The 27,793-nt window shown below is 45.3% G+C and overlaps 8 protein-coding genes across 8 annotated transcripts; 4 read left to right on the top strand and 4 right to left on the bottom strand.

The window, feature by feature from the left end:
• The first annotated feature begins 4,551 nt into the window (after positions 1-4,551).
• On the top strand, positions 4,552-6,682 carry F5J12DRAFT_947776 (uncharacterized protein). The gene is made up of 6 exons (XM_051749765.1): positions 4,552-5,198; positions 5,365-5,741; positions 5,797-5,854; positions 5,987-6,109; positions 6,165-6,276; positions 6,325-6,682. The coding sequence occupies exons 1-6, from the start codon at positions 4,616-4,618 to the stop codon at positions 6,461-6,463; spliced, it is 1,392 nt and encodes a 463-aa protein (XP_051598579.1). The 5' UTR covers positions 4,552-4,615; the 3' UTR covers positions 6,464-6,682.
• A 3,337-nt stretch (positions 6,683-10,019) lies between these two features.
• Positions 10,020-11,147, bottom strand: F5J12DRAFT_783853 (uncharacterized protein; the record flags this gene model as incomplete). The annotated part of the gene is made up of 6 exons (XM_051742933.1): positions 10,020-10,076; positions 10,124-10,393; positions 10,494-10,581; positions 10,637-10,684; positions 10,751-10,835; positions 11,066-11,147. 6 exons carry the CDS (start codon positions 11,145-11,147, stop codon positions 10,020-10,022), a joined length of 630 nt encoding a protein of 209 aa, XP_051598578.1.
• Positions 11,148-15,161: 4,014 nt separating this feature from the next.
• Positions 15,162-15,734, bottom strand: F5J12DRAFT_722925 (uncharacterized protein; the record flags this gene model as incomplete). Its single annotated transcript, XM_051741414.1, has 2 exons — positions 15,162-15,520; positions 15,569-15,734. 2 exons carry the CDS (start codon positions 15,732-15,734, stop codon positions 15,162-15,164), a joined length of 525 nt encoding a protein of 174 aa, XP_051598577.1.
• Positions 15,735-16,469: 735 nt separating this feature from the next.
• Positions 16,470-18,181, top strand: F5J12DRAFT_783851 (uncharacterized protein; the record flags this gene model as incomplete). The annotated part of the gene is made up of 7 exons (XM_051742932.1): positions 16,470-16,595; positions 16,702-16,717; positions 16,939-17,102; positions 17,151-17,588; positions 17,639-17,812; positions 17,978-18,063; positions 18,115-18,181. 7 exons carry the CDS (start codon positions 16,470-16,472, stop codon positions 18,179-18,181), a joined length of 1,071 nt encoding a protein of 356 aa, XP_051598576.1.
• Positions 18,182-19,260: 1,079 nt separating this feature from the next.
• Positions 19,261-20,539, bottom strand: F5J12DRAFT_723054 (WD40-repeat-containing domain protein; the record flags this gene model as incomplete). The annotated part of the gene is made up of 7 exons (XM_051741426.1): positions 19,261-19,323; positions 19,375-19,400; positions 19,459-19,703; positions 19,760-19,816; positions 19,868-20,015; positions 20,070-20,193; positions 20,261-20,539. The coding sequence occupies 7 exons, from the start codon at positions 20,537-20,539 to the stop codon at positions 19,261-19,263; spliced, it is 942 nt and encodes a 313-aa protein (XP_051598575.1).
• Positions 20,540-21,286: 747 nt separating this feature from the next.
• F5J12DRAFT_894131 (uncharacterized protein) lies at positions 21,287-22,740 on the top strand (the record flags this gene model as incomplete). Its single annotated transcript, XM_051747711.1, has 5 exons — positions 21,287-21,588; positions 21,644-21,839; positions 21,889-21,912; positions 22,124-22,238; positions 22,298-22,740. The coding sequence occupies 5 exons, from the start codon at positions 21,287-21,289 to the stop codon at positions 22,738-22,740; spliced, it is 1,080 nt and encodes a 359-aa protein (XP_051598574.1).
• Positions 22,741-23,455: 715 nt separating this feature from the next.
• F5J12DRAFT_705818 (WD40-repeat-containing domain protein) lies at positions 23,456-24,074 on the top strand (the record flags this gene model as incomplete). The annotated part of the gene is made up of 3 exons (XM_051740566.1): positions 23,456-23,695; positions 23,750-23,882; positions 23,935-24,074. Coding segments are annotated over 3 exons (513 nt in total), but the record flags the coding sequence as incomplete, so codon positions are not given.
• A 2,318-nt stretch (positions 24,075-26,392) lies between these two features.
• Positions 26,393-27,686, bottom strand: F5J12DRAFT_783848 (uncharacterized protein; the record flags this gene model as incomplete). The annotated part of the gene is made up of 8 exons (XM_051742931.1): positions 26,393-26,435; positions 26,511-26,590; positions 26,640-26,765; positions 26,831-26,851; positions 26,889-26,956; positions 26,991-27,161; positions 27,208-27,226; positions 27,363-27,686. 8 exons carry the CDS (start codon positions 27,684-27,686, stop codon positions 26,393-26,395), a joined length of 852 nt encoding a protein of 283 aa, XP_051598572.1.
• Between the last annotated feature and the right edge of the window lie 107 nt (positions 27,687-27,793).

Raw genomic sequence — 27,793 nt, 5'->3', positions numbered from 1 at the left:
AGTAACCACCACTGAGGGCCCAAGGACCTTCTGGGCAGTGTTAACATTGTACACTGCCCCACTTAACCTGAAATAAAATAAGGTCAAAAAAAAAAGTGTAAGTCAGCTCCACCTGATTTGCAGTAGTCTGCTACTCACCTCTGTGCAGCCTCATCCTGCAGAGCCTGGGCCCTTTGCCTCTGTCTTTCTGCCTCCTCCTCTGCCACCTTCTTCCTTCAAGCCTCCTCTTCCTCCTCCACTCTGCCTCCAGTCTTTCCTCCTCTGCCTTCTGCCTCTTGGCCTCCTCATGCTTGGCCTTGCACTCTTTCTCCCTCCACTTGGCCTCCTCTCATCAGCACACCTTCTCTGCAGACTTCTCTCACTCAGTGTTGGTGGAGTCATCAGTCAGGATGACCAGCTCTTCATCCATGACTATTCCCAAGTCACAGACATGACCAGGGGTTGGTTGGGGGGTTTTGCTCTGGTGCTGGGAAGGCATGATGATGGGAGGAAAGGATGAAGGTTCAGTATCCTGACATGTGTTTTTTAAACAGTACTCCAAACTCTGATGGAGCTCCACCATGGCTAAAGCTGTTATCCTTGAGGCATCAAAATAATTTTGAATGATCAACTCATGTTGATCTTGTCCTGTACATGCAGCCTTCAGGGGTTCAGGCCCTAAGGGGGGGGGGCACTGTCATAACCATGCATTCACTCTAAGTCCTTACTCACTCTGCACCCTCTTCCACCAGTCATTCACTCACTCCACACCAACTCTGCCCAACTTCTGTCAGTTATGAACCATCTCTGCTCTGACAGCTGTCAGACTTGTGTTGCTCTCCTATTGGACTGAACAGACTGTTCTCTGAGGGGTCATGTGACTACCTTTGGACTCCTCCCTGACAGCACACAGTCAGGTACTCTGCAGCACATGCACCACATGGTCCAGCACCTGGACCATTTCCTTTCCTGGATGTTCTATGTTACCCATTCATATGTTCTCCATCTACCCTTCATTCATTGTCTAGGAAGTTTTACTTGAAAATTTCTGGGTCTCAGTAGGTCAGTTCCAATTCCAGTTACTGTACCTCCATAGTAGTATAAAAGCATGTATCATACTCTGCCATTCCTTAGTACAAATATCAACTGAGTTCCTGCTCCCTCTGTCTCCATCCTCTGCCTGTTGGAGTTATCTCCAACTTTCCATCTATTTCTCTCCCTCTGAAATACAAGGGCTGAGATCATGCAAGGGGGTAGTGCATGAGCTAAACCCAACACCCTCACTCCACTCTGCCTTTGTCTCAGCAGACTTTGTTTCTGCCAACACTCTGCCAGTCAGAGTTCAGTTCTTTCTTTCAGACTTGCTTCCAAACCTCTCCCCAGCCCTTGTCTAGTGTTGGAGTTGGTCAGAGTAAGCCCAGACTTGACAGTGTGAGGCATCTGAGTGGAGAATGCAAAATTTACACTGCAAGCAATGTACTTATAAAATGCTTGCTTCTCATACTTATGTAGGTTGGTTTTGTGTGTTGGTGCTATTAGTGTTGCTGTGTGAACTGAACTCAGTTCCAGGTGGTTTGAAGTGATTGCAATGGGGTCATGGTGCACCTCATTCACCTTGGAAGGACTATTTGAAGTGTACATACTATATTGCTTCAAATGTACATTCCCCACATGCACACTGAACTGGTATATATGGACAGATACCACCCATGAGCCCCGTGTGTACTACTGAATCACTGAGCAAAGAAAATGCACTTGTCTCTTATTGTGCTTCATTGTCCTATGAAGATCTATGTTAAACAAGTCCATAAAATGTGATCTGGTGATTGCATTCAGACCTATGCATTGCTATGTAAAAATAGAGTTGGAATGGTGCTTGCCCACCCACCTTGCACTCCCTCTCGCCCCCACTGCCCTCGCACTGCTGCCCCCACTCGCTCATCTACCAATAAACTCACTCACACTCACACAATCACACCAGTTGGCACATCCCTGATCCATCATAAGCTATTGCTTGTGGAGCCATCATGTGCATGCTGAGAGGTGGGGGAATACTTGCTAGAGGTACTCTGGAGAGCTTATACATTATGCCAAGTGGAGGAGAAATAGAGGATGCTGATGGCGGTGTTCCAGAATGTGCTGGAGAGGTGAGTTCAATACCCCCATGGAACACTCATGACACCAAACATTGAGTCAGGGATGGTAGTAGGCCAAGGGGGAAGACTGCTGAGGGTGCCTAAATTTGTGCTTGGTGGTATTGTGAGGTTGCCAGAATGTACACTGGTATTGAATGTCATCACATTATGATCAGGCTGTGACAGAGATGTTTACCAGGGCTGTTGGCAGGAACAATGGCTTTCCTGTGTTCACTGTCTTGGTTGTCCTTGATTTTATCATTGTTGATGGGTGCAGCAAGGGAAGCAATTGGTCTCTTGCAAATGCAGATGCCCTTGCAGATGTGTACTTTGATACCTTGGTCAGCCAGGGAGCACCACAGTAGCATGGACTCTAAAATAGGGACAGGGTGGAACAGAGATATGCAAGTATCAAAAACATGCCTGATGGGTCCATGGTAATGCCTACAAATGAGAGATGGACCTTCTATCCCAGGGAACTTCTTTGCTGTGTAGATGTAGAACAGTGTGGAGTGGATAGATTTGCAGTGAAAAACAGTGCTGTTGGGAGGAAAGCATGTTCAGAATGTGGTATCAATCAGGATGATGAGACAGTGGGCGAAGGCCTATCACGATTCCAGCAAATGCAACTATATCAAAAAGACAGTCAATACAACAGAATCACAAAGAACAGCATACCCCATGTATACGAAATGCCACTCAAGGGGGAGCAGGCAGTGTGTCCACCTGGTGTGTCATCTAGAAGATGAAATGCCACCTTGCTTGACATTAATGACTTGCATGCATTTATTGCCCATTTCCTCTGTCATGGGACTGAGCAATTGTTTGAGGGATGACATTCTGGATGAAGCAGGTGAGGGACCATTAGAGGATGAGGTAGATCGATGATAAGTGGTGGCATCACACAGCAAATTGGCAGCTGGCATTAGACAATGTCAGCAGGTGGATGATGGTATTGTAGTTATCAAATATGGAAGCCAACTGTTCAGCAGCTTGATTCTGGGATAGTACATTGATAGAAACAGGAGAGGAAGGACCCGTGATGATATTGACGAACTTGTGGATGGGTCCTGAATGTCAGAGATGCAAGTGAGATGATGACACAAGGACTTGGATAAGCATCAGCTGTGTCATACCAAAAAGGGACCTGCCAAGACAATAGTTGGCTGGCTGACATTGACAGCTATGACACTATGACATGGTAATTCAGCATGGCTGGACTCAACTCACTGAGGGCAGCTGTGGCAGACAGGAAGAGCGATGTGATGATAATGAGGTAGTTGTGGAATGTGCACATCTCAGATGCACTTGCAAGGGACGAGATGATGAGATATCAGACATTTAGGGGGGGAAATCAACAAGACAACAGACGAAATGTTACCTATTCAATATCATTGTTACCACCAAATGTCCATTTGCATGTCACAGAGGATATTCAGAGGCCTGTGAAGGCATGAGCAGGGCCCACAATGGTGGGTATCCATGCACATACACAGCATAGAGTAAAAACAGTATATTCAGAGGATTGTGAGAGCATGAGCAGGGCCCACAACGGTGGGTATCCACACATGCACACCACATCAGACCAGGTGAGAGCAATTGAGCAGAAGTTATGTGTAACACAACATACCTTGCTTGCAAGGTTTCTACTGGGGTCATAATTGCATGGGAGCCAACTCACCACAGAAATTATTTCCATTTCCAGACTGCCATGTGAACATTGAGGGCCCAAGGGTCCAATACTGAGAATACTTCATACCAGCTACACACCAATCTACTGTATCAACTTATTCTTCTCTTGTCACCTCAGCAGTACAGGAGCAGGAGGAACACAATGAATCCCATCCGTTCAGATACACTAAGGAAGAGATACTCAGGATTTACAAAGAGGGTGGAGGGAAGGGTGGTCTGGGACTCGAAGTAGAGTGATGGGAGGGGATAGTATGTGAAGCTGGTGGCGAACCTGCGAGTCTGCACAAAATGGATGAGGCTGAGAAGAAGGTCAGATGAGAACCTGTAAATTATATCATGCACTTTTCACTCACATGAACATGTAGCTGTTTGTGGGGCCACTAAATTCTGAAATTTGTTGGCATCAACCAAGTGATTTAGTAAACACTTTGTCTTCAACATCCAATAGACCCAGAGTGAACCATGTAGGTGGCAGGGGTGGTCTGGTGTGCAACTGCTTTGGCCCAATGATGGGCAGAAGAAGGGTAAGTGCAGGTGAACTCTAGCTGGTTTTTGCTCTCTTGTTAGTCTGACACACATTTGTTTGTTGATCAAGATCAACCTGCATTGATGCCTTGAAAGTTGTTACTGTCCAACACACAGTTCATTGGCCTCCCCTCGTGAAGCACTTTCTTCCCTGTGCAATGGAATGGGTACCTTTGGTTCTGGCCCAATGATGGGCAGAAGAAGGGTAAGCACAGGTGAATCACCAACATCCTCCATTTGCAAAACAGGTTATTGAGGCCAATGGAATAGCATTTAGTAATGGCATGATTAATGGTCTCAGTGAATTGCAGTACAATTCTCTGGCTCAGTCTCAGTACTCCCAGCTGTCTGCCTCATTTTCACCCTCTGTGCAACATCAGGCTGTGTCACCCTTTGGTGAGGCATTGATGCACCCCTCAGTATCCCCTCATGTATCTCACCCCCCGACCTCTGCTGTACAAGCTAATAGTGGTACATCACCCTGGCCTGACCCATCTCCTGTCTGCCGTACAAGAACAGTTGACACCTCTGCTACCTCATCACTGGCTGTGATGTTGGCTCAAGTTCAGCAAGGATTTAACTGGGCTCGACCGATTCAGCCTCCTCAGCCCATACCTCAACTGAAGGATCCATCTCCTTGGCTGACAGCATCTTTGGGGGGTACCAATAACAGATGGAAACAGATCCCTGATGGGCAAGGTGCAGAGGATGTTTTCATTGCTGGTTCTCCTATTGATGGAGGAGTCCCTACTCCTCCTGTCCTGCAGACACTGGCAGATGAGCTTCCAGTAGCATCCACAGTTCCAATACCAGCATCTCAACCAGTCCCCCCCAGTAGTGAGCCCCAGGTGACAAGCAAACCTAGCTGTAAGTCAACAGCACATGACACTCATGCATTGGTTGCTGTGCCAAAGGGTACACCAGCCAGCATTGTCAAGGGTCCATCTCCTGTTCATATAATCTCTCCACCTGCATCACAAATATGTGTGGTCCACTGTGGATGAGGAGAGGAAGGTGAAACCTACTGTGACAGTGAGTTTGTGCGAGATTCAGGAGGCAGAGGCGAAGATGGAAGAGGCACATAAGGCTTCTGAGAAGGAGTGGGAATGCACCTGCAGTAACATTGCAACTTCTCTTGTTGCTTCCAGTTCCGAAGACACCCAGCCATTTACTGCATCCTGGGGATTGCTGACATCCCAAGCAGGAGGAAGAAATACCACAGCACCGAAGGAGCCCCCAATGCCTGTTACCCCGAGTGTGCCTGTTTGGATGACTGCTGCACCAACTGCTACCATAAAGAAGTTGATGAAGGAGATCCAAGAGGAAGAGGAGAGGATGAAGAAGGTAGTAGTGAGAGAGAGCATGGCATCTGCTGCTGCCTGCTGGCCTTATGCTGAGACTACCTTCAAGGTTGGTGTTAATTTGTCTTGTCAGTTTCTCTGTTGCTGATACAGTACTACACTAGACTGTGCCTAGTGCACAGAATACTTGCAGCAGTGCATGGACAACTATTGGGGAAAATGGTAAACCAGCCATGCCTGTGGCTGCTCCCCCACAACCCATGGTGACTATGCCTGGCTCAACAGTTGCTGTAGGATCTCTGGCTACAGTACCTTGACAACATGGTGCCACTATGTGACTGGGAACATCAGCAGCTACACTGGCACCTACTAAACCTGCTGCAACACCATGTGTGGAGGACTCTCCTGTTACACTGTCAAATGACTTCTTGAAATGGCTGAGTGATTCATTGAAGGGCTTAAATAGCTCTGTCAATTGTGAGTGATGTTGTCAGCACAATTCTAGCTAACTCATCTCTGAACCCACTTGCAGTGGAAGAGATCACTTCGATGCTTTTCTCATTCCTGCTCAACCTGGACCCATCAACAATTGAGATTATCTCTGACCTTATCTATGCCAATGGCATGATTCTTGATGGTCACAGGTTTGCTTCAGAGTATGTAAACAAGCACAAGGCTGATGCTGTGGCCAGGCGGAATGCTGCCAGCATAGGTGGTAACAGTGGAAAGCCTATTTCAATCACAGACATTGTGAAGACCCAACCAAAGACTGTCCAGCAGGAGTGGGGTTTCAAGGTAGTCAACAAGAAAAAGAAGGGGGGCAGGTCATAAGCAGGCCATGATGTGTCGGTCAGAGTCACATAGGCAACCCCAGTGATATATTACTCAGGTAACCAATGCATCATTCCCTTCATTGTGCTATATCCTGTGTGATACCCCTCGAACACTTAATAATACCTTACCATGCATCATATCTATGCAAGATTCAGTGGTTCCTCCCTCAAGCCCACTGCTATGTACACATTTCCACTGTAACCATACCATGGTTCTACAACACTGCAAACATCAACATGACATTTGGGGCTCACCAAGTAGCTTATTTGTGCACATTATTCCTCAACTGAGACAGAGCTGGAGGATACACCACTGCAACAAGATTAAGGATGACTATTGATAAATATCATCTATTAATAGTGTGTACTTGACAGACAACTTGTTAGGCATCCAACAGACAACTGCAAGAACTTGACAGAAAAGTCTACAGTACTAGAACCTGTGGAAGCCCATAATCTCCTGACCAAGTAAGATACAAGCATGGCAATAGCAAGCAAGGTTAGCACCAACACAGGCAGCACTTCTCGAGTTATGTAATGTCCATGATTTCCACACACACCACAAATGTGTTGATGACACCCAGCTGGTTGCATGTGCTGGGTAGAGCAGCTCTACCACATGAAGTACCATAGATTATGAACCTGTGATGGTGTGAACCCAACATTTGAATGTCCCCCATATCCCCCAATGCTATGCATCAGGTGACCACACTGACCATCCAGGCCAATATGATATCAACCACAAAGAGTTTGCAGACCTGGACTAGATAGTGTCCAGGAATAGATCAATTGGCATTCATATCTGTTCACATGAGGTTCGAACCACCCAGCTTGTTTACCAGTGCAGAATCACCTTGTTTACAATGTCACTGCACCTCAGAATTTGTTGCTCATTTCTCAACATCCATGATCATCCCAAGAACTTCACCAGTACAAAGTCTGATTCAAATCATGGTGGCAATGGATTGTTGGCATGTAATTATGTACAATTGTAGCTTTAGCTCGTCCAAGCTCAAAGCCAATGGCTGTTGCCCTTGTGAACAAAGATCAAACCATAAGACATGTGAGGGTCCTTGGAGCAATGAAGGGTTTATGATCTTTAGACATCAAAATCTGGCATGTAAATTATGGTCACGGTGAGGATGTTCTCAATTTGGGATCTATGTCACATCCATAAACAAGGTGCCTGCCATCCCTGGCAGCCCTATCCTCTGGTGCATAATTGGGCCTGAGTAAATTCCAAGCTGCCTAACCTTGTTGCAGATTACAGGTCTGTAACAAAACTTGGGATGAAAAATGTAGTGGGTAAGACTAACTACTACAGTGAAGGTAGGTACAGTCCACAGGGAGGGGAGGGCTCATGCCTTTGTCCAATGTCCTACTACCCCTTGCCTTTGTAAGACTTAAAGCTTCATTCCCATCATTCACAAGTCCTATCATTAACATGTTAGTTGGGTGTCACAATGCTGCAATGGGTCTCTGACACAGAATGCAGCCATGGACACTCAACCATTTGTTCTTGCCCCAGTCCATCACAGATGCACCACAATTGGATCCATGCCAGAGGACATTATGGTCCGCATATTCTTCAAAGTTGCAGTCCAGTCAGGCGATAGTATGCTAAGGGCTGCAAGCCATGTTTGTCAGCACTAGCAAGCCATTCTTTTGCAGGCACCCTTGGTCTGGCATGAAGCATTGAACATCACAGTTGGACATAGATGGCTCCAGGAAATACTGGGACACATGTCAACCCTCCCTCTCAGGGTTCACATCAGGAGCGAAGATGTCATGCATGATACAGGGGCATTGATACTCATGAATCTACCAACCATTGCCAATCACTTCTGGTGAATCAAGGAATTCCATCTCAAGGCACCATATCCCTATAGTTACGAATTCTTTTGCCATATCACCCCAGGTTATCAGGGTATACCCTTGCTCCAGTCCCTGTCGCTCTGTAGCAGCGATCTGGATGACACATTGGATGGCAGTGAATTACCTCTACAGCCACTGATGATTGCAGGGCCACTCCTCCAGCATCTGGTGCTTGACAATTGTTTTCTGCACTGGGATGTCTTGGAATCAACACTGGACCTCTCCCATAATCTGTTGGTAATCGATATTCTGAACACTGGAGACAGTGACATCCCCTGTGCCACTGTCCAAATTCTTGGCTATACTTGCATTGCTCTTGTCTTTGAGGGAACTGAGGCTCTGTAATGCCTTCATGCCAGGAGCAGAGGAAGTAAACAGTGATAACATTACACTGGCAGAGCTTCATACCTTGCAGTTCAAGTCTGGGAGCATGACCTCATGTTCCAGATTTTTGAATGCAGTCCAGACACCTGCTCTTGTTGAGCTTGATGTTGGAAACATCCTTGAAAGCTATCCCACAGAATTCCCTGAATTCATGACAGGAATAAAAAATGTGGCACCCTCTGGACCATATGACATCCTCACAACCCCATACCAGCATGGGAGGTTGTGTATCATGCTCACAAGCGTCACTAGGGATGACTTCTGTCATGTGCAAATTGACTGCTTGTCCACCCATCATGACTTCCTGTCCCCCATCTATATAACTCTAGTGGATATGCCATCCCTGCACGATATCAAGCAACTTGAAATTTCACTCACTCCTGAGGTTCATGTCATGGTAATATCAACGATGTGGTCATATCTGTTCAGACAGTTGAATGGAGTCTTCATCTCGGGCCTTGGGAAATACCCACCTCGCTCAGTTTTGCAGTGCCTGTATGACAACACACAAGATGCAGCTCAAGCACAGTGACAAGGGCAAGACATTGAAATCTACCTTCCTTCACTGGAAAACACCTTCATTGCACCTTTCTCTGGATTACATAGCCTTGTCAACACAATCTGTGTGCTACAATCTGCAGTTGGGGCACCAACTGACACTTATTTGACATCTGGGGTGGACAACTGTGGCCTGGAAAATCTTTGCAAGCGGATCAGTGCATGGTTACATGGAAGAATGAATGCCTCTCTGCAGTCATTGTTACCATTGCTGGAGACAGTGTTTGAGGACATTGGTGAGGATGATGGGTAGCAAATATTGCAAGTGGTGGCTAAGCAGTTTCCCACAATATTCCAATCTGTAGCAGTGCAAGCACCAGTCCCCAACTCCCTCCAATGTATAACATACCACTCAACTACTTTTCATACACAATTACACGGGTTATGTGCAGTGGCTAGTAATGGCATTGAGAAGAGTACCAATGAATGGGTGAGGAGCATGTGCATGCCTGACCTCCTTCGCACCCATGCACACCCTCCGCTTAGTCAGCAGCCAGCAGCAAATTTCTCAGAATAACCATACATCTAATTTGTAGTGATTCCCAGTTGCAGAGTTATCTTCCAGTCTCATGCACCTTAACAACGGCCATTCTAGTGGTCTTGTACCCAGACATTCTGGGGACCTAGGGGAATGGGCAACTTCCATGCAGAGTTTGAGCAAAAATCTGCAGAATTGGTTCCAGGGACGTCTGAGTTTTTTTTTAACTATGCCCAGGATTTCCCTGTTCCACTAAATCCTACTTCACCACCACTGTGAATTTCTCATGCTCAATACATGCAGTAGTATTCCAGATCTGTATCAGTAGAGAATCATCAACTAAGTGGACAACCAAGATACTACCTTGTGCCTATAGTGCTTCTCCCATGCCCCTGCCTGCACTATGGATGGTTGGTTACTGCTGTTCACTACTAAATACCTGGGAGAGCCATCAGGTCCCTTAATCTGCTCTCCCTCCTGGACTGGATGCCAGCTGTAACTACATTCAACACATTTCCATATCCACATCTGCCACTTCTCAGCACCTGTGATCCAGTAGAAGAAAATATCTCCTTCCTCAGCATCCTCCACAATTGAAGGGTGATTAATTGGAGCTTCTCCCTGTGACTTAAACTAGTAGTAGGCAGCAGGCAAGTCATGGTACTTGTGATTTCTTCAAGGAATCTAGGCAATGGTTTCAGATGGTGATTAACTCATCATCTTGAATGCTCACTGCCAACCCCACTGACTGAACTTGAGTGCTACTTGCACTGCTTGACCCTTCTGACAGATCCTGATTACCAGAATCACTGGTGCTGTTGCTATACAGACAAGAGCATAGGAATCAATGTAGAAATGTGAAAAAAAAAAACAAACCTAGCAGTACCCTGAGTCAGATCTGGTGGTGTCTGAGCTTCTGCCCCCCTGGAATGCAATTGAATGAAACATCAATTGATCAGCAAGGACAAAACAAGAATGGAAAGAACTGACTGGTTTGGTGGTGGCACAAAGCACCACAAGATCAACAGCACTGCAGGATCTGCTGCAGGCCCAGCCTGACTGTAACCATGAGGATCTGAGATCACAACATGAGTAACCATGTCTCTTTGAACAGGTGAACTGTGATGAAATAGCCATTGTTCACCTGAGGCCATTTCCACAGTGAGTGAAGTTGAGATGAAAGGTGAGTCACCATGGTATGCATTCAGCAAATTCCAAATAGACCTTTGTCAGAGTCCAGTGAGTACTGTATAACATTGCCTGACAGGTGCCAGTGAGTGTGGGACATGAACATGTGCTGCATACATGTGGAATTGCTATCTTCCTCCAGCCATACAGTAGTGTGTGTACCCTCTGTCAAGGTTAGGTTGGCATGGTCAAAGTCCATAGTATAACCCAACAGAGTCTATTGATTATCTGCTGGCCATGAGAAGTGATTGATGATCAGGGATTGGTCACATTGATCACCAGATAACCAGACTTACATTGAGAAACCTACATGCTGTGCAGCAGCTGTGCCCACCCAGGAGGCCCAAAGAGGCAGCATTTGCACACCTCTGATTGCACAAGTTGGAGTCTATGGTCAACCCATGATCAACATATGTCTTCAGGACTTCTAGGTGCCAGGATGCGAAGAATGGTGATTGTTTGAACTGATGTAGGGCATCTTCACTGGTGTCAATTAGTAAAAGCAACTATATCAAAACCAGCACTCACTGAGATGACCAAAACATTTGCCTGGTGAAAGTGTTAACAGCGAACCTGACAGCTTCCTCAACATTCCTAGTCTTTTCAGCTAAAATGATGAGGTCCACTAGTATGAGGGACAAAAAAACCTTCAGGAAATTCAAAGCTGCCAAGGTTCTGCACAAGAAGAAATGAGCAATGATCAAACTTAGCAGCACAAATACCTACAGGGAAGTGCCACCAAATGAGTGACCAACTACTACAAGCCTCCAACAGTGATAGCCAAGTTCTTTGCATATGTCACTTGTGGCTTCTGGAACATGCTGTGAGTCAAAGTGTGGTTCAGTGGTGAAAACCAACCAAAACCAACACAAAAGACAAAAAGAGCAAGTGGTGGTGTGCCTATGCAGTACCTAGATGGTAGAACCTTTGACCTGGGTGGGTTTTTGCAAGCTACAACACTCAAGGATGAGTGCTGAGGGTTGGGGGTGCTCCTGACAAAGAGGGAGCAAGAATGTGATAGAAAGTAATAGGGTAGACTGCTGTCAGCCTACAGAAGGATGGATGGCAACTTAATTTGATGTTCTAAGCTGCACTGAGCTCAGGGAGGGCCTGGAGCAAAGTATATTGATGATAGACAAGGATGAGCAAAGTAGACAATAGTTAGACCCTTAATAAAGTCTCAACTATCAAAGCTGCTGAATGAATTACTGAGTGATGATAAAATGCAAGCAAGAGGGGCTCTCTGACATCTTCTTTTCTCCTTTTTTGCTATCTAAGTACAGTGATTTATATACAGTACAGGGGTGTTGCCCTTGGAAAACAAGGTGCCAACACTTGGTAAGTGATTGGTAACTGATGAGTAAGGAATGTAAGTGATGGGTAATTGTCTTGGAAAGCATTGGTAAGGATTAGCAAGCCAAAAGGCAAAGAATCAGTAAGCAAAGTCAAAAGATTGGTAAGTATTGGCAATAGGTGAGTCAGAGACAGTCAGAACATTGAAGTATGAGTCAGGTAATGTCAGGAACTGGGAAAGCACACTGGAATCGCATTAGGGGGAGGCTGTGCATGTCACATCTCAAAGAGATCACTTCTAGGCCAAGGTGGGATGACAGAGAGGCAGCACCAATCTGATGCCAATATAGTACATCCAAAAGTGGACAGGGTGAGTCAGATGTCAACAGGGATCAAGCTTTGGGGGTCTGTGGGGTGACAGGAGCATAGGGGATCACAACTTTCCCCCCCAAACCATCCTCTCAGTGAAGCAAACAAAAACTTCATGAATGAGGCTCTGTTGGAAGAGAGGATGAAGGGGGAGTGTCTTCTGCCATATCTTGCAACAAGGAGGCAAGATGTGCATCATACTTGTCATGGATGTGATCAGGGATAGTGGAGAACAGTAGATTATACTGTAGCTGTTGCAATCTTGGAAGAATGATGGATGAGACTGGTATGAAGACATTGCACAGAGTAGGGAGGAAGGATCCATATGCTTCTTGGACTGGAGAGACTGAAATGACCACATAAGACACTTCCAAGTGAATGACAGACCTGAGGTGACCAAAGAACATCCTCCTAGAGGTCATACTGACAAAAAGAACATGCTGCCCAAGCTGGATGGGCTGAGAGGGCACAGACAAGGGTGGGATGTACCAAGATGCTTCAGGACAGAAGCTGGTAGGAATTCCTGGCAGATATATGTAGCCATGGTCCCTAGCAAAGGGGACAAGCAAAATGACTGATGTGGAGGTGGTCATATCAGAAGAATTTAGTGAAAGGAGTGTCTTTTGGTGGGAGTGCTGTAGAAACATGTGGAGTGTGCAAATCCTTTCCAATTTTGGAAGGTAAGATCATGTGGCTGAGCACTACAAGCAAGTGTGGGAATGGTCTCAGTATTTGCAGAAACAGCAGAGATATGTTGAAAACCAGAATGCTGTACACAGGCACTTAAGAATTTTAACCAGTGCTTAACTCACTCCCTTTCTTTTTCTTTGGTACTGATGACTTGTTCTTGTGTGAGGGATGACTGCTGACCTTTGGTGTGTGACAACATGCAGGGCAAGTAAGCAGTGATGCAGGGGTGGCCCCTTCAGGGAGGTAGTTTAAAAGAAAGTTTGCAATGTCATGGGCATCATCATGCCAGTCGACTGAGGGAATGTTAGATCCAATGGATGTCACAGTGAGCGCATCCTACAAATTCCACTCAAACTCTCCACATTCACAAGAGCTGAGTCACCATGATTGACAGCTTCCCAAGACCATACCTCATCCACAAGAAGGCCAGATGTCAAATCTAGAAGACTTTGTAACATAGTCTCCCATATCTAAAATCACATACAAGGAAAGTGACTAGTTAAACTCATTTCCTTTGGGAACCTGGTTGCAGGAATGAGAAACAAAGTCAAACCAGTCTGCAAGGTATTGCATCTGTATACATGGACATAGCAGTTGACACAATTCCAAAGTGGTTTCTGGCTATGGTCACCAGTCAATTTCCCTTGTGCGAAACACACCTGCTGTGGATGGTATCTTGTCTAGGAGGCAAGGGCAGTGAGGGAATTTGCAAAGGGGCAGGCAACACTGATTGTGAGCTAATGGACACCCAGGGTGGGGGAAGTTTGGGGGGCATGCTGCAATGTTCATACTGGACCACCAGTTAACTGGCCAAAATGTGGGACCTGTCATTATATAGGTCATGTCCCATGGCCTACCTATACCAAAACTAAAGCAGCTCAGGTAAGAGAACACTTGAATCTTGGCTGCAATAGATCCTGGCCAGTTTGAGAACCATCACAAGTAAACACCAACCTTTTTACCCTGAATTTTAGTCACCTGGACACTTACAGATCTACATCTTGTGAAGGATAAAGGCTGCTTCCAACTTCACCAAGAGGTTTTTGTCCAGGCAGGGAAAAGCAATGACAGCACCTGCAGGAGTTAACTCCTGGATGGAGTTAGCAATGTCATGATGCTGCCTGCAATCCAGAGCATCACAAGTCACCTCAAGCTTATCTCAGTGTAGTACTGGAGGAGCTTTGGTTCCATAATGGATGGTTGCATGGCTGTCAGCTCTCGCAACTATGATGAGTAACATGCTTGTAGCTTGAAATAGAATCCAATTGTCTGAAACAGAACTCTTCATTTCAGGCATCTTGTGATCCATGCACTGAGTAGCAGTGAGCATGGATGAAAATCTAGCCAGCAATATCATGATATGTTTGAGTCCTCACATAGGCTAGCACTAGTGCTACATACTTCCACCAAGCCTTCTGATCTTCATATTTATATGAAAACAACATTGTCCACCTCTCTTTTTTCTACCAGCCCTTCTGGGTTTCTGTCACATGACCAGAGTTCTGGTCTGTCATTACCTCTGAGCTTCCCCAAACCTGGACTTAGACTGCATCTAGGAATATTACATAATATATGATTGTAGCAGTGCTATGACCACACATGAGACCATGATGATGACTGTATGCATCGATGTGGTGGTCACACCAAATGCAGATGAAGCAGAAGCAGATAAGAAAGTGCAACACAAAGAAAAATGCACACAAAGGAAGACAGCATCACAAACCACTCATGGTCGCTATCCCAGAAATGTACAGGGGTGTGTGGATATGAAGATACTGTGTCCATCACCTAAGTATAAGCCCATTGGTTTTTATGTTACAAGATGTTGGCAAGGGATATGGGAAATCAGTGATTCAGATGCTCAGCTGACATGTCTAGTGTGGCATCCATGTACCCCCACATGATGGAAGCAAGTAGACAAACCCCAATTTTCCAATATCTCAAATACCACAACACCAAAATCCATACCTGCATTTGCAACTGCGGGAAGAATGGCAAATGACTGGATGTGTTGAGTTGTATGAACGTTATAGTCAAAGGATGTTAAAAGAATGAATGCGATGTTGTGTGTAATCACCAGCACAGATTGAAAGAGTTCCAGGAGAATCCCAGTGGTGTTCTGATGCAAAGCATTGTACTTCTCTAAATTTTCCTTCCCTTCAACCATTCCCCACAAAATCATTTTCCAGGGAGCCATGTCAACAGAATCAGTCAGTTCCACTAGGACACATTGAGTCACCAACAACCTACATCAGGACAGTAACTTACAGGGAGTATGGGCTACTGTAACATGACTGATGTTTGTGATTTCAGTGAAGGCTATTGCAAGTTGGCCAGATTGGCCATGAAAAATCCAGCAAGCATTCCCATCATTGAGGGCAGACCACACTGAGTGCTTGCGCTTAAGCACCCCAGACAGCAGGGAAGTGGACATGGGAGATGTGAGGTCACCAATAACAGCAGCACCATTTGAGCATGATGTGAAGTCTTCAAGTACAGTCAGAGAAGTAGTGGGTTGGATTTCGGAAGATGTTGGAGATGGAATTGGCTGCAATGATGATGAAATCTCTTCCAATTTTGCCAACTGGACAGTGTGCTCATTGTAAGGGAGTTTGAATGGACCCAGTGCTGCACCAGTGAATGATATACAAGGGCAAAGGTACAACAGGAGGCCAAGTGCCAGAGCACAGATGGAAAGCATCATCCATTTTGGAGGCATGGTAGAAGGAGGACTGGGAATATTATGTGCATTGCCATGAGCATGATATGCTGAATATGGAATCAGGTGTCATTCAACATGGGACTTAACATCCAAACTTACTCTCACTAGACATCTGAATGAGCCATATGGTTGTGCTAAATGGTAAGATACAACATCTTAAATTCAATGTTCACTAACCATGACCTGGCCAGTTGATAGAGGCACTGCTTTCTTCAGGAACCGAGATGAGTGGCATGCCCTCTCATCAAAACTAGGGTGTTTGAAGAACACCATGGGCAGTAGAAGTGGACTGGAGAAAGGTACAATGGTGAGAGGATGAGAGAAAAGAGAAAAGGCAACCAGTGCTCACCCTATTGAAAGGCTGCATTCACAAAGGCAATCAGGAGGAGCAGTCCAGTGGGATATATAAAGGGTCACCAGGCATGCCCAAGCTGTCAGCACACTTGCATGGCTTACAACAGGAACCATGGAAAGCTGCAAGCATTTGATGATATGCCCATGATGGACAGTGATAACTCCAATGAGGAAGGGTTTGTATCAGCTGCCAAAGAACTGTATCAATGCATAGATGAGGTGTGCCATACTACAATGCCTTGAGACCATTTTACTGATACATGTGGTAGGACATGAATGTTGGGGACACCACTGTGACACTGCATACACATCCTATTTGTGTAAGTGGTCCCATATCTTAGGTCAGTTAGCACTTGGCTGACACTACTTATGGTTGAGTCCTTCCCACCTTTCCCCCAGCCACTCCAGATGTGGTGTCCTCCTAGGGCACATGTGCCTGTGGTGCTGCCCATGCAAGAGAGCCCTCAGAAGGAGTCTAAAGCATAGGAAAGGGAAAGCTATGACTCAGCTGCTCCAATAACCTGTCGAGATCTGCTGCTTATCACTGAGAACCTTCAATCAGATGTTGCAAATGCAGCAAGAACTGCTGTTAGTGATGCATTGAAGCTATGCTTCCTGACAGCTGCATACCCCAGCCCTGATGTTGATGAAAGTCAGTCACCATCCAAGCAATGCAAAAAGAAGACTCTCCCTTCTCATTGCAAATCAGCAGATTTGGAATTTCAGGTAAGTTCATCCCTGCTTTACCTTTGGCACATCTAATATTTTCCTAAGAGACTCATCCGTGAACATGCCCAGTTGCTTATGGGTAGAGAAAACACCAAATCTCTCTTCACCAATGTTCCTACAAAAGAAGAAGCTACTGCATACCAATCAGCACAAGGCCCTGCATGCACTCCAGATGCCTTCTGTGTCGATTTGAATGATGTACCTAGCGCCACATGGAACAAATCTGCATCTCATGTGTTTACTGACAGCTTCTGTAATGCATACCCCAGCTGTGGATGCACCTTGAAACAAATATGCACTGCTTGGGTTGTGCACTTCAACTACCTTTGCCAGATATATGCGACTCAACAGCAAGTTACATGCACAGAGCAGGCCTGCATTGGAAGAATTGTAGCTGGCCATGCAACCGGAAACAATGTAGATGATGTGGGCATACTGGACCAGCAACAATGTACATGTAGGCACCAGGAGCGGAAGTCTCAGGTGTGACCAAATAGTCAAATTAATTGCCCCTATACTTAACATGCTCGTAGTTGTACATGAGACATCTGAGGGCAGCAAATACTCATGCTAGAGCCTACCCTACTGCCTCTCATGTAGTACAAGAATTGGGGGTAGCTGGTATGAGCTCTGACAAGTCAGATCATGAGGCCAGATGGGGTGAAACCACTTATATGATAACAAAGAAGATGTGGCGAGCAAACCAGGTGACTGTGTAGCTGTGTGCCCTTGATGCACTTCACCTTCGAGCCAGGTATCAGTGACAGTAGAGGGCTTCAGCTGGCGCTTAGCCCCACTTATGTCTTATCTCAGCAAAGCCCAGTGAATGAGCTCCAGTTGAAGGCTTGGCCCACAATTTCTATGCTTGGGAGTTTCTGGACTCCTTAGATCCACACTCCTTCAGTGACCTTGATATTCAAGATGTCATAGAACTCAATATTCCTGAGAGTCTCACAAAGTGTGTTTTCAGTGTCTTCTTACCACACTTCTCTCATGTGATTTTGTATAGATTGACAAAAGAATATGATGTGTTTGACAAGCAGATCATATGCAGTCTGGCCCACAATCTTGCATGACACTGCTAGCTGTTGCCCCAACATTCCTGGGCTCGTTTACATGCACTTGCTCATCTCTGGCACTGTTCCTGCATTTGCCCAGCTGGGCAGAGCTTACCTCAGTTGTCAGCGATCTGTGTGGACCTTCCCATCTTTCCTTGTCATGTTTACCATCTCATGTTTCTCAAAGCCTTGTGTGGTTTCTTTACATAATCCCATTCTTGTAATATACTGTTACCTTTAACACCTTCACCCACCTGTGTCTGGAAGATCATGTCAGCCCAATCTGCAGAGACCATCATGTTGTCTTGAGTCTAGATCTGCCTTGTGACCACCTTATCTGCATTCTGAATGGGTCACATGAACATCTCTTGCCAGTACTTCAACTGGCTTCATGCTCACCACATGTATGTTATGGCTGAATGAACTGCCCTCCCCCTCTCAAGCTCACAGATGAGGGTGGCTGTTGACTTCTTCAATGGGGACAATGTTGACTGAGTCATGATCAAGGGATCCCTTTATCTGTGGGCATGCCCTTCAGCCTGGCCATCCCTGGTTTGGTACAGTGGAAATTGCTATTGACAGCATTGCCAGTGTAGGAGACATGGGATCTAGTCTCAACTCACTCCTCCATCACTGCTTCGGCTGTGACATTTGAACTTGCCAGTCCCACCTAGTGTACCATATCAGCTTGGATTACTGTACCTGTCATTTTAGTCTTTACTACTGTAACTGTGTAATACAGTTGGTAGTGCCTGCTACCAATGTATGATAGACAGACTGCCACAATCACCTAAGTTGAACATGCTTGTGTGTGGGCAGGCCAAAGATGGAGCCCAAGGTATATGCAGCAGTGAAGCCAGCCACAGCAGTCAAAAACACAAGCAAGTTTTTTGCCTAGAATACTTGTTTGGAAGTCATGGCTATAAGAACTGGTTAAACCCACATTTTTGCCTTCATTCCCTGGTGGTGGGCCAACAACATTGTCCTGATCACCTGCCAGACAAAAATGAGGAACCACCCTTCCAGATATGATGTAATGAACTCTTACCAACATCAAGCACTTCAACCACATGCCACAATTGAATGTGTGGATTCTGTCACTCCAGAGAGTACACTCCAGTGCCTATGAGGAACTGATCATCTTTGTGGTTGAAGTGAGCCTAGGTAGTTGAGTTAGTTTCTGGCCCCTGACACAGACTGCAAAACTCAACTGCAATAGTGAGGATAGTATCTCCTGCTTCAGATTTGAATCTGTTGAGCCCACATCACTTGCAGTAGTAAAGAACAATAAATACCATCATGCTGAAGAGTATTCAGGAGTGTTCTGTCCTTTGTGTCCCATATATGTGCCTGCTCAGAAGTACTTCCTCCCAGAAGAGCATAACCATTATGGATGAAAGTCACAGGGACCCATAATCCATTGCAAGGCTGCATGATGAAACCATCCAAGGTGCTGTCACCTAAATGATAAATGTCAAAGCCATTGTTGAGATTGGAGATGACAATAACATTTCCATTCCATGATATGCTCATGGACCCACTTGTGTTGATTGTCAGTAAATGTGCTCCCAAGTGGAAAAACCAGATGGCACAGACACAAGGGTTTTGATATAGAGGAAATGTGCCATCTTTGACTTTGTTGCATCCCAGAGGCTGCATGCAACAGTGAGTACAGGCACCTCTCTGAGTGAACAGTGAACATACAGAATTCCATGATGAAGATATGCAATCAGGAGTGTCTTCGCAGAATACATAGTATGGGCCCAAGCTAAGGATGTAACAATGACATCTGCCTCACAATTTGCTGAAATGGATGGAGGGGGATGAATGTGGCCAAGGTGAACCCAATGTGCTAGCGAGTTATATTTGCACTGTAGTTTCACAAGTGCAAAAGGAGAGGACTTACTTGCACCTCTATGATTCCACAAAGAAACTTCAGACAGTGCACCAGTTACAACCAAGTCACCTTGCACAACAAGACATTCAATTGGTAAGTGACTGTGTGCCCTAAAGCCTGTTACTGTAACTTGCTGTGGTTGGTTTGGTATTGGATAGTTGTCAGAACTTGCTGGAATGTAGATATGAACATTGATGCACCTCATTGTCAGCATGAACAGAAATGACCATGCCATTAGCTAGTCCACAAAGTAGCTGATTCTCAGAAGGTGTCATCCACACTATGGAGAGCATAGCGATGTCGCTGGGACCACTCTCCACAGCATACAGCTTTTTTCCTGTAGTAGTCAACCACATGGACAGCTTTCCATCGAGACTTGCGACAGCCAAGTACGAGCCATTTGTGCTGAATGCAAGCGAAGTTATTTTATCCTTGTGCTTGCCTTCCAGTTGTTGATACTGAGAGTATAGCAGAGGCATGGGTATTCACTTGGTGATGGTGTTCGAAGCTGTCCCAGGACCGAAACGTTGCACATTCACCCATGAACAGTTAACAAAGGGGTGCTGCCCAGCCAAAATTGGCATACCATTGGTGAGATCATATGTGCTGGAGGCAATCATTGGTGGTTTTGTTACTTCTGTACTACTCAGTTGGCATGGCAGGCTCGGCCTCTCAGCTATGCACATATCTAAATTCAAAAGCAACTGGTACCACTGGGGGTGAGACCAGGGGGAGTACAGGACAGGCACTCCATTCCTGTGTGGTGTTCTAGCACAGCCACCACTTTGCTCTTCACGATCCTCTAGCCACATGAGATTGTCCTCTACACCCTCTTCCGAAAAACTATAGGAAGAGGATTAAATAGACAGCCATAACCTGCCACAGTTATTACTCGTGTGGGGGAACTGGCTATAGCACAATCATGGATGTCATATTAACACCATGATTATCTACACAATATCAAATGTCCTAACTGCATTTCACAGAATGCTGACTGTCTATGGGCCAAGCAGTGATGGAGGTAGAAGATGCAATCTGCTTGTGCTCATTCTGATGTAGTTTGATGTCTACTTAACGAAACAGAGTCTTCTATAAATTTCTTTCATTGGCCAGGCCCACACTCAATGGATGCCTTCTGACACATGGACATGTGACAATTGCTGTAATGCTAAACTTAGTAAGTGCATGAATACAAAGACAATTGTCCCTCTGTTTGATCAGCATACATGGAACAGCCTGAAGCATTCCATGAAGTCCTGCAATGCATTGAGGACTACATCCATTCTAGTCATCTAACTGCCAAGGATGGTACTGGTGAACTCTGTATACAATTTAGTGAGGTTCCTGCACTTGTTCACCTCATCTCTGAACAATACCCAAATCTACTGATGGACATTGCAAGACTGAATGATGATCATTCTATGGACTCCCTTGCAGATGTGCATGAGCTAATTCAAGGCCCAACAAATCCTGATACACTATTTGGAGCATCACAGATCCCAAAAATGATTCTGTGCATTGGATCAAGGTAAGCTTTCTGATTATTAGATGATGGCAGTAGTTCTGACTCACAGATGTAACAGCAACAAGATGCTAGCCCAGATGTTTATCCAGACACCTCAGTCCCCCAACACAGTGGTGACTGCATCCCCTACCCAACAAAGTCTGGACAAAGACCACACTAATTTGGGTGGCTGGGAGCATGGGGATGGTATCTATGTCACTACCCACCACAAAGAAACTGAGCAGGCCAAACAGAAGAAGCAGAGATATGGTGAGGTTCATTTTCACCTTTCCCTTTGTATTTGGATACTCATGAATGCTATAGTATGCCACTACCATGATTGACAAGGTACAACAAATCCACTGCCATATTCAGGACTTGATGACCTGGCTGGAAAATCATGATGGCCAGCTAGACAATAAGCAACAAGAAGTTGCAGAATTATGACATGATTTGGACATTCTGGACAGAAAAGTGTGGTGGCTGAAAAGGAAGGGATCTGAGCAGTCGGTTAGTGTGAACATCTTGTAGCAGTAATGCTGATATAAATATCTCTCAGGATAAAATAAATTCACAAGAGCAAAGCTTGAAAGACATTGAAATAACCCTTAAAGAACTTGAAAGAAATCTGGTATCAAGCAAAAATGACTTCGAGTGGAAGCTACAGGAGGGATGTATGTAACCACTAGCCATTGCACCTCCATATGAATTCACCTCTTAGTCATTTCTTCAGCTAGCTTCTACCAATGGATTTCAGAGCCATTGGGGCAGTTGCTGCTGTCACAAACTTCAGTAGTTATGCACTTCAAGGCCTTGGAGAACAGCATGGAAGTCATCAAGGGTGTGCAAAATACACACACAGCATTATTCCTACAGGCATTAGCTGGCATAGACAACCTGTCCCAGGGCATGACCAACCTTATGGACCATGTTCATGATGCAGACTTCATGATGGATTCCTTATGCAAGATCAAGGCTACCATTGATGCTCTTAGGAGTGACTTGGATTGTTTGAAGGGCTCATGTCATGCACTGGATGTTCAGACCCACACCACCCTAGAAGAAGAGCTGATGCTTGTCCCAGATTGTCTTGTCCCCAACCATCAGGCAGGTGTGGATAAGAATAACTGGAGCAAGACTGGATATTGGGTAAGTACTGTGATGCAATTGATTTAATCCCATTTGGTACCCACATTGCACCACCACAGCTCCATACATACTGGCATGGTTTAGCTGCTACTGTTTTCAGAGTTTCTCATGTACTCTCTGTAAGTTCCTTATGAACTGATTTGTTTGATCTGACAAGGTGTTTTCACTAGTATCACACTCATGAGTTGAGTATCAGGGCTATTACCACTGTTTCCTGGTCCTTTAGGATCTGTCCTGGAATTAGTGCATCATCCCTGGTAAAGGCACTCTGTCATATTGCTGGACCCTTATCTCCATTCTTTGTCTGGCATATCCCCTACCCCATCCTTCTTACCTCTGCTGTCACTACTGAGGCTGGGGAAAGCAGGCTCCCCAGATTCCTAAGCAGTCACCTAGCACAAGTTCTTGTTTTACTTATAGCAGTGGCAGGCATTTTTTTGATTACTGGAAAGGGTTTTCAAGGTATAAGAGAGGAACAAGATTGCCCACTTTGGTATGCACTCCAGTATGGTAAGCAACTGAGAATTCCATAGTCAGGCAGTGGGAAGTGATGAGCACAATAGATTATTTGACTGTCCTACTTTGTTCTTGTACCAATTGTCATAATACTAGTCAGTCAATCTTCAGAGAAATGCTGTTAAGCATAGGAAATGGGGAGCGACCACACAACCTGAAACCTGTCAACACTACTCCTTACCAGAAGATCAATTTGAACATGTCACCATTTCGACTTACCTTTGACTTACTGAACAGTCACAGTGATACCATCAATGTGCTGGCATTCTCATCATGTGGGTCATATTTGGCCAGTGGCAGGGAGGACAAGCTACTCATAATATGGAGAGTGTCAGACAGCATGCTCTTATATGCACTAGCATTCGAAAGTCCTGTCACTGCACTTGTGTGGCATCCTAATGCCCCTGCTATCCTGTTCTGTGGGTGTGAAAATGGAGCAGTATTGCAGCTCAAGAACTTCAGTGCAGTAGGTGTTAGGCCTGATCTGTGTATATTCTCCTCACACATGTCTCACAAACAGACAGCTCTCTCTCAGAGATCTATCTTGTTTGGTGTCCGAGGCCAAGTGCATTGCATAGATTATGACTCTCATTTGCGACACTTGGCTGTAGGTATGGGCAAATTAATACTGGTGTCAGCAGAAACACCCACAGGTGCATGCACTTCACTGGCACTAATGACTATCATCTGAATGAAGTATCATAGGCAATTTAATGGGTAGCATACGACTATCTCCTTCTGAAGATGTTCTTTGTGCAGAAGATGATGATAGACTCTGGCTGCAGTCACTGCACTTTTATGACAATGGCAACAAGATCATTGCTGCATACCTTAACCATGGTGTAATATGAGAAAGTGAATTTTGCAGTGGATGCTGATGAATTCACCTATATCTCAGTGCATGGGATTTGTGTACTCACACTCAGCTTTGGTGCATTGAACCAATCTTGCAGTCACCTCAAATGTAAGGTATCCAGTTTGATGCCTCACTTTTTGGGGCATGTCATATTCAACATTCCAGAGAAAGCTCAGCACTTGATTGGAAATGCAAGCTCCTTGCTGTTCAAACAATGCATGCAGGTGTTACATTTATCACCTCGGAGACTCACACCATGTTGGTTGGTGTGAACCATCCCTAGAGGAGCCCAATGGGGTATATCCTGTCACTGTTTCATTCTTACTTTGGGGAGGTGCTATCATTAGTGGGACCAGTTTGGGCAAAGTGCATGTTTGGGAGGTTGGTAAAAAGGGTGTGACACAGGTTCTCAATCAGAAAGGTCAGCACCATCTTCACTTGGGCATCATTGTCTGAAACTGCTGCAGGTGACATTATTCAAGCTGTTGCAGTACATTGTGTTGATATCTGATTACCATGAAATTGCTTATGATTGATATAATCCTAGTCATTTGACAGCAATGAAAGTATCATGGCCCTGTGATCATCACAGAAGGGGGATGCTACCTATATTACTATTTGGTGAGCTGGTACACTGCAATCCTATGCCCATACTTGTGCTTCCCACTAAGAGTTCCCAGGTTATGGTTCTTGGTATGAGAGACTTCAGTGTACCTGCTGCCCTTGCTTTATGGTAATGTGCCCATGCTATATGTCAGCAGACATGTTGGTTTCTGAACCTTGTGTGCTAGCATTCTACAAACCTCGCCAGAAACATTACATCATGCTTACATTTACTTTTCAGTGTCATTCTGCTGGTTTTGGCCCTTTGCATAGGTCATACTACCATACAAGGAGGTTCATTGAATAGTCTTTGGGTCAAAATTGTGAGTCCTGCCCAAAGTTACTCTCAAATCTGGTCTTAAGTATCGCAGGTATACACTGCCACTAGGGGTTTGCTGGGACTCCTTTCCACTACCACTACTGTGCTCAACCACATGATGAATGCACTGTCAGAGTTCCTTGAAGATGGAGTATATAACACAGGCACCACAAACTTTTAAGCATGACATATGTCTCATGGTACACAGACTTGTTGCTATAAGCAAACCTGTATTCCAGGATGTGGAGCTGTCCTGGTCTGGAAACATCTTTACCCATCCAAGGAATCCTGTGGGGTGCAATGATTTCAATTTCAGACACTCAGGTCAGATGATTTCATCCACATTCCATCCTTCTGGAGGCACTCTGCCTCGAGGCAATACTTCTCTTGTGTCTCAGTTGTCAATCCATCCCAGTATAGGTGGAATTCTTTGGATGACCCAGTTGAATTGACACATCTGAGTCAGATGAGTGCACACAGATTTCTACAGAATGGATAGTTAGAACACTAGGCATACCTCGCATTTTTTGCAAGTGGCTTCTTCTTTGCCACTCTGTTCAGACTAAATACATTTGTACAGAGTTGGGAGTGGTATCAGTCCACAATTTGTATGATCAATAACATTTATAGGGAATTTTGAAGTGGGAACTCTTGTTCTTTATTTGAGTTATGACAAGATAGGCTAGACAGGCCAAGAGGGCACCCATGGAGGAGAGTACTCTGTGAGCAGCTCGACTTTGGAGAGTGCATCATTCAAGTTATCCAGACAACTTTGGATATTCAGATCTCAGAGCTCACGTGTGACAGGAAACATTACTTCTTGTAAAGAAGGCCTCTCTTGGTACATATTTAACTGGATAACTTCATAACTATCTAGTAGTACTGGTAGTAGTGAATGTGATATAGTGATAGTTGTGACACACATTTGGCTGGAGTACTCACAGGGGTCACACCATGAGACTTTTTTCATGTTGTATCATGGTGGTCCCCCACAACATGTTATGGGCAATTTAACCATATGTATATTTTCCAAAAAAAAAAAATCCAAGCAAAGTTTAATCCACTGTAAGTGGCCCTTCCTGAGTTGGTTAGCTATTCTACCCGATGTACACCTGCATGACCTTCTTTGTAATAAGTACTTACATATTATGCAGATGTATATGAATCTGAGAAATACAGCAGAGCTGAGCACATGAGACAATCTGACATAGGCAGCATTTTCACACAACCAATTGGTAGCTCCCTCAGGCGACTCTGGGTACTAGGGTAGCTCCCTCAGGCAACTCCAGGTACTAGGGTAGCTCCCTCAGGTGACTCTGGGTACTAGGGTAGCTCCCTTGGGCAACTCCGGGTACTAGGGTAGCTCCCTCAGGCTACTCCAGGTACTAAGGTAGCTTCCATGGGCTACTCCAGGTGTCACACAAACAACTGGATGTTCAAAATGCATATTAGTACAGACCAGCATACAATGTGACCCCCTACTTTCTCATGCATCATGCTCACCATTGCGAAGAACTATACTGGAGGTGACTCATGAGGACAAGGAAATGGCAGAGGCAAATGAAGATGAGGAAGACAAGGAACTGGATGATGAGTTAGTCAACTCTATATTTCATGCATGCCCTCACTGACAATCAGGCATAAGTACTGCAATGACCAGGATACACCAAATCTGAACTTCTGTCCTTTGCCTGCCAACCCACCCAAGATGATTTCATGACTAGTGAATGTAATGTAATTCCACACAACACATAATGACTGTAGTACCACTGAGTCATGAATCCAAAGTCAGTCACATGATGACTTCTCTGAGTGCAACTTACATAATCCCCTGCTTGCATGTGCTGCATTGTAACTTCTTCTTAACGTTCTCAGACTCACCTGGTCCCATGTGGTGCATGTGTGTGGATACCCACTGTTGTGGGCCCTGCTCATGCTCTCACAAGCCTCTGAGTATTGTGGTGTGCATATGTGGATACCCACCATTGTGGGTCCTGCTCATGCATTCACAGGCCTCTGAATATACCCTGCCACACACAAATGGACATTTGGTGGTGACAACAATATTGAATAGGTAACTTTCCATCTGCTGCTTTGTTGATTTTTTCCCCTGAACTGTCTGATATCTCATTGCCTCGTCAGTTGCAGGTGCATCTGGGATGTGCATGTTCCACAACTACCTCATTATCATTGCACTCACACTTCCCCACCTGCCACAGCTGCCCTCAGCGAGTCAAGTCCACCCATGCTAAATTACCATGTTGGACCTGTCAATGTCAGCCAGCCAACTGTTGTCTTGGTGGGTCCCTTTTTGGTATGACACAGTTGACTCTTATCTAAGACTCATGTCCTCACCTTGCTCACATCTCCTCTGACATTCCAGACCCATCTGCAAAGTTTGTGGTTCTCAGCTGGGCACACATACTCCCATGTGGTCTTGTGGCTGTGGTCAGTCACACTCGCATTCTTGGTCAAGGGACATCCAGTCATGTTCATGGTCAAGCACATGTTTGAAGGATAAGTCAGCAGCGCAGCTATGTGCCCAACATCCCAAACAATAGCACAGCTGCAGTTGCATGTCCTGGCGCTCTTGTTCATGTTGGGTGGTTGAGTCAGGGCAGCACTAGTGGCAAGGTGGTTCTGGGTATCAATTATCATGTGATATGAGATCATGCACATGTTTGGTGCAATGCATGACTTGTAAGTACCTATTTTACTGTAAGTACTTAGTCAAGAAACTTATTTATGACTGTCCATAAACAAGGTGTCTGCCACCAGTGATGGGT

This window comes from Pisolithus orientalis (assembly GCF_024613125.1).
Source record: "Pisolithus orientalis strain OTSU chromosome Unknown F5J12scaffold_21, whole genome shotgun sequence".
In the NCBI taxonomy this organism is placed as follows: domain Eukaryota; kingdom Fungi; phylum Basidiomycota; class Agaricomycetes; order Boletales; family Pisolithaceae; genus Pisolithus; species Pisolithus orientalis.
This window is presented reverse-complemented; position numbering and strand designations above follow the sequence as displayed.